General features: G+C 38.1%; 1 protein-coding gene across 1 annotated transcript in view; it reads left to right on the forward strand.

The window, feature by feature from the left end:
* The window catches only part of Klhl24 (kelch-like family member 24), a 46,414-nt gene extending 44,183 nt beyond the window's left edge, over positions 1 to 2,231 (forward strand). Inside the window, exon 9 of the mRNA XM_013033052.1 lies at positions 18 to 2,231. Coding sequence (XP_012888506.1) covers positions 18 to 45 — 28 coding nt within the window. The 3' untranslated portion in view covers positions 46 to 2,231. The remainder of the gene's footprint in view (positions 1 to 17) is intronic.
* The last annotated feature ends 7,633 nt before the right edge of the window (positions 2,232 to 9,864 follow it).

The following is a 9,864-nucleotide window of genomic DNA, read 5'->3' on the forward strand; positions in this document are numbered from 1 at the left end:
TGTGTGACTATTCATAGATACAATGAGAAATGCTTTAAGCTCTAAAGCCAGAATACCTCACCAAGAAGCCACACTGATCCAAGACAAGAGCATTTAAAAACTTCCAGTTGGGAACTTGACTTATCTCCTTTGTGCCATATGTAAAAAAATAATCCCCGTGCCTTTCTCCCCCAAATATCAATTCTTCAGACTATAATAAAGCCTTTCCAATAACTGAAAGAATATTGTTGTTGTTAAGGATAATGGTGGCTGTTGCTTGGCCTTGGGAGTGTATGTTTATATTTTTAAGAAGCCTATATGGACTAAGAAATAATGTCTGCATATTTTTTAGGAATTTGTCAATGATTTCTTCAGTTATGTATGCTTATCTGTGTAAGACTGCATATTTTTGTTATTGTTGTCTCATATGGAGAGAAAACTGCATGACTGAGAGGCTTTATTTACATTAATCACCTCATGCTAAAAATGCTTAGAGAGCATTCCTGAGAGGAAAATCAGTTTTAAAATATCTTTATCACTGATACTGCATATCTGAACTGGCAAATTATATTGAAGGTATTTTTGTTCTGAAACTGATAAAAAAAATATCAAGCAGCAGTTCAAGTATCACAAAATACTGATGTATTATAACTTCATTCTTAGAAGGGCTGTCTTATACATGTTTTGTGAGGAGTTATGCAGAGATTTAAAAAAAATAGTATGCATAAAAGTGGGATCAGAATTACAGACTTAATTCCTAAGAAAAATTAAGTAATTATTGGAAGAAAAAAATGTAACCCACTGTGGCTTTTAAAGTATTTATGTATCATCTATAAATCCTCTTAAGAAGCTTCTTCCTTAAACTTGACCAAGAAGTTAAAATCTATTTTACGATATTGTTTTGTGGTAAACAAGGACAGGCTTGCTCCCCAACCTAGTAGGATTCAACCTTGTTAGTTTGGTGCTTTAATTTAGAACTTCTTCCCTGGTTATGCGGCCTTCAGTGAAATCTCTGCCTTTAACAGGCTAAAGCAGGGACCACTTATCTCAGTGGGTCCATTTTTCTTTTAAATTTTGCTGAGAAAAGCTAACAGCAGTAGTTCTAGTCTCCTAAGAGAAATAGTTCGTTTATTATACCCATTTTGCAAAATATTGCTCAATATCTACAAAGTTCTATAAAATAAACTGCTTTTGTCTGGATTTTTCAACTACAGTGGAAGAAACTTACAAGTTTCCAGAGAGCAATGTAAACTTTTTTCCTTAGGCAAATTAATGGAAACTGCAAAAACTGCAACATAAGTAACTATTGTAATTTCTTGATAGACAGATAAAATTGACAACATTTAGAGTATGTACCAGGTAGCCTGTTGTATTTTGATTTCCCAGTCACCATCATCCCTCACATTATAATTGTGTACTTGTCATAGTAAGGATGATACAAATACTGTATAATTATAGTGTCACCAGATTTGTATTAAAACTAAGGTACTCATCAGAAATGTGATGTGAATGATACAGACGTTTCAAATAGAGAAACTTTAATGTTTCGTTCGAACCTAAATCCTAAGGGAAAAATTCTCTTAGAGAATTTCTACTCTACACGTCATAATTTATATGATAAATAACTTTATGATAACTCTCAAAGCAATTGAGAAAAGTTACTATTTTGGTTGGAAGACAGTTGTAAGTACAATTGAGAAACTTGTACCTTTATAGGAAACATCTGAATGATGCTTTTATAGCAAATGTTGTATTCTCAGTTCAGATTCTGTGTAGTAAATGAGGTAATGCATTAAGTGTTCAGTAAATGCTTAGGATTCTACACATGATGGTTGTTATATTCATGTGTATTTGTATGATCATATCCACCCATAAATGGAGACTTCATATAAAAAGACTTGTCAAGATGACTTTGGATTCTAGTATTTTTGTCTGTTTTAAAAGCATTAACTTGTATTTCGTGTGTATTTTAATAGCCATGTGTTTATGTAGCAAATTTTAATGAAACCCCCAAATCCAGAATGTTTAAACACAGACCTCATACCAATACTGTTTTGTTCTTTACATAAACCACATAAAATTGACTAGGTAGAATTTATGTTGAAGGTCAACAAGAATTTCACTTGAAGCCTAGAAAGACTGAAGTAGCTATTTTTAAAGTTGCCCAACTGATATTTTAACTATTTATCTTCCCTTACTAATTAGTTCTTGATTAATAGTTGCATTAGCCTTGATAAAAAAATTAGGGTATAATTTTACCAAGTTGGGGTCAGATTATATTTATTCTGTTATCCCACAGCTGACAGACTTTATTAATAGGTGATACTCATAGGAGCCTCTGAGTTAGTATGTACATGTGTATATATGTAGATAAGACAGTATGGTTGTGTACACTTATATATACAAACACTGAGAAGTTTTGCAGTTTGTGATGATCAGAAAAAAAGCACATAAAAAATATTTGATCATTTTTATTCAATTCCAGAAGAGGTTTCATTGGAGGCATGTCTAGAGTTCTTTTTCCATTGGAAATACAAAATGAATATTAGTAATGATGACTTGTATACTGTCAAAATCTTTATAACATACCAGAATCTATAGTAATGATGACTTGTTTCTGTCAGAAAACAGAATAGTGGTAGAGATGAGTTTGTATAACCCAACTGTAATACCTCAGTTGGAAAGAGAATTTGAAGGTATGTTTTGTGAATCAATAGAAAAGTATGTTTTTGAGTGTGCATTTTCATGGATTTTTAATCCTTTTCCATGTTTTCCTTTATGCAAATTGCAAAAGTGACCTAACTTCCTCCTTTTCTGCTGTAAAATTCCTACTTACTTCACTGAACATATAAAAAATGAGATCTTCAGTAAACTTTTTTCCTAGATGATTGAAATAGAAGTGTCTACTTCATTTTAAAACCAGGTTTTTTGAAAGATGGTATAAATACTCAGGGAGAGTATTACCTTATCACTTTTGATTATTTGGGGTGTTTAAAGTGCCATAACTATAAACAGCTTTGATTTGATGATTTAGAGTAAATTTACTTGTTTAAAGGAGTTTCACACATGTCAGTGGTTGGACATTCATTATCTTTAGAAAGATGAAAATGCTCTGTGAACCGATATATTTTCTCTTAGTGAATATGAATTGTGTATGAATACACTGTCAAATACCCTTTTTGAAACTCAGGAAAGACAAAGGTTCAATTATGCTACTTTTGTCGACATGCAAACCAGGTGTGTGCTTCTTTTTCCTCTTCTCTGGATATGACAATAGATTTTTTAAATTACTGTGAGAACCCATCCATGCAAGAGCGGGGCTGAATTGTTTGTGTGTGCCTTTTATGTCTTGAGATTTATATGTGGAAAAAACATCTACTCCAGACTGTATTTTCAAAAAGGAGAGATTGCTGTTTGTGTGATATAAGGAATAAGATAATGTCTCTTAAGGCTTCCTATGGATTGCCTTCAGTTTAGTAAACTCAAGACACTAGTTAACCTCAACTGAATTTTGGCCTTATTAGAACTGATTGTGCATTATGTTAAAAGCCCAGGTTGACATCACCTCACCCCATTATTATTTGTAAGTAAACAGTCACTGTACCAAGTAACCAAAATGGGGCAGTTTGGTTGATCTGTAAGGCAAAATGGGTTTGACTAGCTAGCTATATTTGTCATATCTAATGCTAGGCACCAGAAACCACTTGAGCCAGGATGTGAACTGATAATTCCAGAGACAATTTCAACATACTTTTGACATTTTTTAATGTTTTTATGCAAGTTTTACATTTGTGTGATTGCTTTAGATATTAAACTTATGTAGTACGAAAAATGATCATCATAAGTAATTTTTAAGAAACAGCAAGTCATAACTTATTTGTTATTCCAAAGAATTTCTGTTTTAATGTTTTCAAAATAACTGCATCTGGATTTATGTACCTTAGTTCTCGAGTATGACTCCAATTTTTTTTTCAATCTAAATCTTGCCTTAGGCAAATTTCATGTTTCCTATGGAGTAAATTTCTCCTCCTTAATGAGCACCCAGTGTGTGGTTTGGCAGAATGAGAATGTTAAGGAAGGTTGGATGCTTGGAGTTTTATTGTATTTTCATTTTTACTTTTTGATATGTAGGTGCTTTTTAAGACATTCAGGTAAACAGCTGTCATAATTATTAAACTCTCATAAACATCATTTGCAATATCTACATCTTACCTTATTTTGTTCCATCCTTATATACTATTTTTCCTCTGTAAGCTTTTTCTTTACTTGGAAAAGCACCTAGTCTTCCCTTCCTCAACTCACATCCCTGTAGTAAATTTCTGTTGAATTTCCAGAGCTAAGATAACATACTTTTTAGAGTTGAACAAAGTGTAACCTGCTATACTGTAAAACTAGTACAGACCTGTGGTGACCAGATGTCATTTGCTTTCAAAGAGTCTTCACAGTGAAAAAATGCTTTGTATTTCATTGTTATCAGTTTACTTGTAGCACATTAATACTTATATGTTTTGTTTAGATATACTTCTTACATAGCTTAAATTTTTTAAAGTTGTATCTAATAAAATGCCTTTTAACCATTATTACTACTTGACTGTATGGTATTAAATTTTGTTTACCAAAAATAATGTGGTGGTATGTTATAAATGTCTATATTTCCCCAAGTAGTTACACAGAAGAAGGAACAAAGGGAAATACATATTTATATCTGTGGGTGTTCACTAGTATGATCTTACAATAACTGGAAGGATAATAAACTAAAATCAGTGTCATAAGGAAAGAAATGATGTTTGAGGACTGGTACTGCTAAGGTTGGTCCCCAGTGTTTACTATGCTGTGACTTTGGTCACAACTCTGTTGAGGTGTGAGGGTGGAACTTTCAAGAGATAGAATCTACTAGAAAGCCTGTAAGTCATGAGCCCTGCCCTTAGAGGGCATTTACACTGGCCTCACTGTGTGGGTTGGTTTCACCAGACTGGCTGGCTACAAGGCAGGTTTAATTGTTTCAGCTCCATTTTCAGCTTCTAGTCTTGCCATGTGGTCTCTCCCCTCACATGCACTCTTTAAAAAAAAAAAAAAATGTTACAGTGATGTACAGCAGGGCGCCGGTGGCTCCCACCTGTAATCCTAGCTACTGAGATCTAAGGATCATGGTTCAAAGCCATGCCAGGCAGGAAAGGCCATGAGACCCTTCTCTCCAATTAACCACCAGAAGTGGCACTGTGGCTCAAATGGTAGAGCGCTAGCCTTGAGCTGAGGAGCTCAAGGACAGTGCCCAGGCCCAGAGTTCATGACCCATGACCAAAAAAATAAGGTGATGTACAGAGGGGGTTTACAGTTAATGTAAAAAGAGTACATTTCCTTTTGGACAATGTCACCTTTTCCCTTGCTCTCTTCCAGTTTTTCCCTCCAGTCCTCACCCCCAAGTTGTATAGTTCGTTTTCCATATATTGTCTAATGAGTATCACTGCTGCATTTGTTTACCCTTTGCCCCTCCACTTCTGTGCCCCCTCACATGAACTCTTTTTTTTTTTTGGAGGGGGGGTTGTGGTGTGTGTGTGTTCACGCACCAGTCCTAGGGCTTGAACTCAAGGCCTGGGCGCTGTCCCTGAACCTCTTTGTGGTCAAGGCTGGCATTCTACCACTTCAGCGATAGCTCCTCTTCCAGCTCTTCTGAGTAATTTATTGGGAAGAAGAGTCTCGCAGCCTTTTCTGCTTCCAGCTGGGGTTCAAAACCATGATCCTTATATCTCAGCCTTTTTGTTTTGTTCTAGTTTTGGGTTTTTTGGAGTTTTTTTTCCTCTGTCGGTCATGGGGCATGAACTCTGGACCTGGGCGCTGTCCCTCAGCTCTTCAGTTCAAGGCTAGCTATCTACCACTGAGCCACAGCGCCACTTCTGGTTTTCTGGTGGTTTATTGGGGCTGGCTTTTTTCAGCCTCCTGAATAGCTAGGATTACAGGCATGAGCCACAAGTGTACGACTCTTTTTTTTGGGTCCAGTCATGGGGCCTGAACTCTGGGCCTGGGTGCTGTCCCTCAGCTCTTCAGCTCAAGGCTAGTGCTCTACCACTTGAGCCACAGCGTTCTTTTTGCTTATGTGGTGCTGAGGAATCGAACCCAGGGCCTCAGGCATGCAAGGCAAGCGCTCTACCACTGAGCCACCTTCCCAGCCCTTAAACAATGACCTCCACCATTTTGCAGTCCAGGCTGAGCTGAACAGACACTCATGCATAATACATGAAGACACTTGTACAAAAAAAATTTAATTGTACATGGTCATTTTAATTGTAGATGGAAGATTGGGGCTTTTGGTATATAAAAGGAAGTGGTTGGAAGTATGAAGTTACAATCTGTGGTCCATATGTAAACACAGGCTTGCTGACAAGTTGATCATTACTGTCTCTTAGAACTAGATAGCCCTGGGATAGATAGAACTAGATAGCCCTTAGCCAGCAAAGCCTCTTAAAGATGTCAAAACATCAAAAAATAGACAAAACAAAATTTGTGTTTGTGTTTTGGAATCAAGGTCTTACTCTGTAACCCAGGCTGGCCCCAGAGCTGCTACTTTTTTTCCCTGTCTTTTTTTAAAAACCAGTCCTGGGGTTTAGACTCAGCCTGGGTACTATCCTTGAGCTTCTTTTGCTCAAGGCTAACACTCTACCATTTGAGCCACAGCACCACTTCTGGCTTTTTCTATGTGGCACTGAGGAATGGAACCCAGTGCTTCATGCAGGCCAGGCAAGCACTCTACAACTAAGCCACATCCCCAGCTCCAGAGCTACTCTCTTAAGTGTTGGGATTATAGATATGCACTACCACTTTCAGTTCTTGAAAGTACCTGTGTAGTAAACTAAAGAGTTAAAAGATGAGCTAGTTGAAAGTGGCTCTTGCCTTATAAATCTCACTACTCAAGGCTGAGATCTGAGGATTGTAGTTCAAAGCTAGCCAGGACAGACAAATCTGAGAAACTCTCTCCAGTTACCTAGCAAAAAGCCAGAACAGGAGGTGTTGCTCAAGTGGTAGAGCACCAGCTGTAAGGTGATAAACTAAGTGAGGTAAGGATATGAATTGATTTCAAATTTGAAAGAAAAGAAGCATAGGGCTGGGAAGGTGGCTCAATGGTAGAGTGCTTGCCTTGTATGCATGAGGCCCTGGGTTCGATTCCTCAGCACCACATAAGCAAAAAGAAAAAAGCCGGAAGTGGCGCTGTGGCTCAAGTGGTAGAGCTAGGCTAGCCTTGAGCTGAAGAACTGAGGGACAGCGCCCAGGCCCAGAGTTCAGGCCCCACAACCGGACCCAAAAAACAAAAAAAAAAGAAAAGAAGCATAATATTTAATGGCAAAGATAAGGGTGTAGGCTTATTTTCTGGAGAATAAAGGTTTGAATTTGGATAAGTAAACATTGTGAAAAACAGAAAAATATATAGGCACATATTTTGCTTAGCTTTATATGCTTAGCTTTAGAATTGTACCATCAAAATAAAATGACAATAAAATGAGCACTGTCCCTGAGCTTTTTTGCTCAAGGCTAGTGCTATGCCACTTGGGCCATACCTTGATGGTTAATTGGATGCTTTATGGTGATTAATTGGAGGTGAGACTTTCCTACCCAGTCTGGCTTTGAAATGCGATCCTCAGCTCTCAGCCTCTTGAATAGCTAGAATTTTAGCCAAAGGAGACCAGTGAAAGTGCTTTTATTTATTTATTTTTTATTGGTTGTAGGGCTTGAACTCTGGGCCTGGGCACTGTCCCTCAGCTCTTCAGCTCAAGCCTAGTGCACAGTGCCACTTCCAGTTTTCTGAGTGATTTATTGGAGATAAGAGTCTCATGGACTTTCCTGCCCTGAGTGGCTTTGAACCGTGGTCCTCAGATCCCAGCCTCCTGAGTAGCTAGGATTACAGGTATGAGCCACTGGTTTCCAGCTAGAGTGCTTTTAATAGTAAACATTCAGGTGTTTTTGTTTGACTTAGTCTTGGTTAGTGTAGACTGATGAGATCTGAGCAAGACTAGTGCCCTTTCTTTTTTTGTTGTTTTTTGGTCCGGTCGTGGGGCCTGAACTCTGGGCCTGGGCGCTGTCCCTCAGCTCTTCAGCTCAAGGCTAGCGCTCTACCACTTAAACCACAGCACCACTTCCGGCTTTTTCTGCTTATGTGGTGCTGAGGAATCGAACCCAGGGCCTCATGCATGCAAGGCAAGCGCCCTACCACTGAGCCACCTTCCCAGCCCGCTAGTGCCCTTCTTAACAGTGCCTGAGTCTTAACTTCATTGTTCTGAGAAATGCAGTCATTAAATACTTGCCAGCTTCTTCAAGGGACTTGAGATAATGCATCAAGTGTCCAAGCAAAAACAGCTTTGACACAGAAGAGGAGTATATAATTACTAGTTCCTTCTCCATGAGGCTGGTTCAAAACAAAAATAAAACAAAAAAACAACAAACAACAAAACAAAAAAGCAGGAAAGGAATTGAAAAAATTCAAAGTAATAATTACCTTACAGTTAGAAAACCATAGTAGTAGGTAAATACAACGTTTTGTAATTTAGATTTAAAAAAAAATACAAAGAAAGGAAGGAGGGCATACCTTCGGCTTCTCTAGGGTTTATTAACTGGTAATGGAAATATAATAAGAAGGAATGGTTTTCTTCTCATTACATTGGGGTTTTGAAAACTAAACGATCTTTTTGCTTTTTTAATTTTGGAAGTAGAGGTGTGAGTCAAGTGGTAGAGCTCCAGCCTTGACTGAGAAAGCCAAGCAAGAACATGAGACCCTGAGTTCAAGCCCCAGTACACACACACACCCACATACACATGAAAAAACAAATTGCTTTCTATATTTTATGATGTTTTGACATGTTTAAGGGGCTTTGCTGACTGAGGAGTGACCACTCTTCCCAGGCCTAGCTAGTTCTTATGCTGTAATGCAGTAATCAACTTGTCAGTAAGCCTGTGATTATAGACAGACCACAGATTGCAAGTTCATACTTCCAACTACTTCCATTATTACACACAAGACAATATTTACCCTGCCCTAATTCATTCCACAGTAGCCCCCTTCCCTCCTCTCTTTCCTTTTCCCTCCCACCTCCCTCCTGCAAACTTCTGTGATCCTCCTGCCTTAAATCAGAGTAATGGGAACTACCAATACATACCACCACACCTGGATAACATTAAATTTTTCTTTCAGTAGCATTGATCTTTCCATGCCTATAAATTATGACTCAGGACAAATCATTTCTTTTTGTTCGACTCTGGCGCTCACCATGTAACCCAGGCTAGTCTCAAACTCACAATATTTTTAAACTTGTAGTGAATGCTTTAGTAAATAAAGTGCCAATTCTGAGTTATGTCAGAGCTATTTTAGTGTACACACACACACACACACACACACACACACAGTCCTTGCTAGGCTACTCAGGAGACTGAGATCTGAAGATCAAGATTTGAAGCCAGCCCATGCAGGAAAGTCCATGAGACTTTTATCTCCAATAAACTACCAAAAAAGCCAGAAATGGAGCTGTAACTCACGTGGTAGATCAATAGCCTTTAGCATGAAAGCTCAAGGACAGCTGCCAGTCCCTGAGTTCAAGCCTCAGGACTAGCACAAAAATAAATAACAATTTAAAACAAGACTTTTGTCAGGTACTGGTGACTCATGCCTATAATTCTTCCTATGTCAGGAGGCTGAGATCTTAGAATTGAAGTTCAAAGACAGCTTACACAGACAACCCTCAAGACTCTTCAATTAACACTAAAATGCCAGAGCTGGAGGTGTGGCTCAAGCAAAGTACCATTCATGTGCAAAAAAGCCTCTTGAGAACATGAGGCCCAGTGCTCAAACCCAGCTATTGGCAAATTTACACACACACACACACACACACACACACACACACA

The sequence above is a fragment of the Dipodomys ordii genome, unplaced genomic scaffold (genome assembly GCF_000151885.1).
Source record: "Dipodomys ordii isolate 6190 unplaced genomic scaffold, Dord_2.0 Scaffold162, whole genome shotgun sequence".
Taxonomy (NCBI): Eukaryota; Metazoa; Chordata; class Mammalia; order Rodentia; family Heteromyidae; genus Dipodomys; species Dipodomys ordii.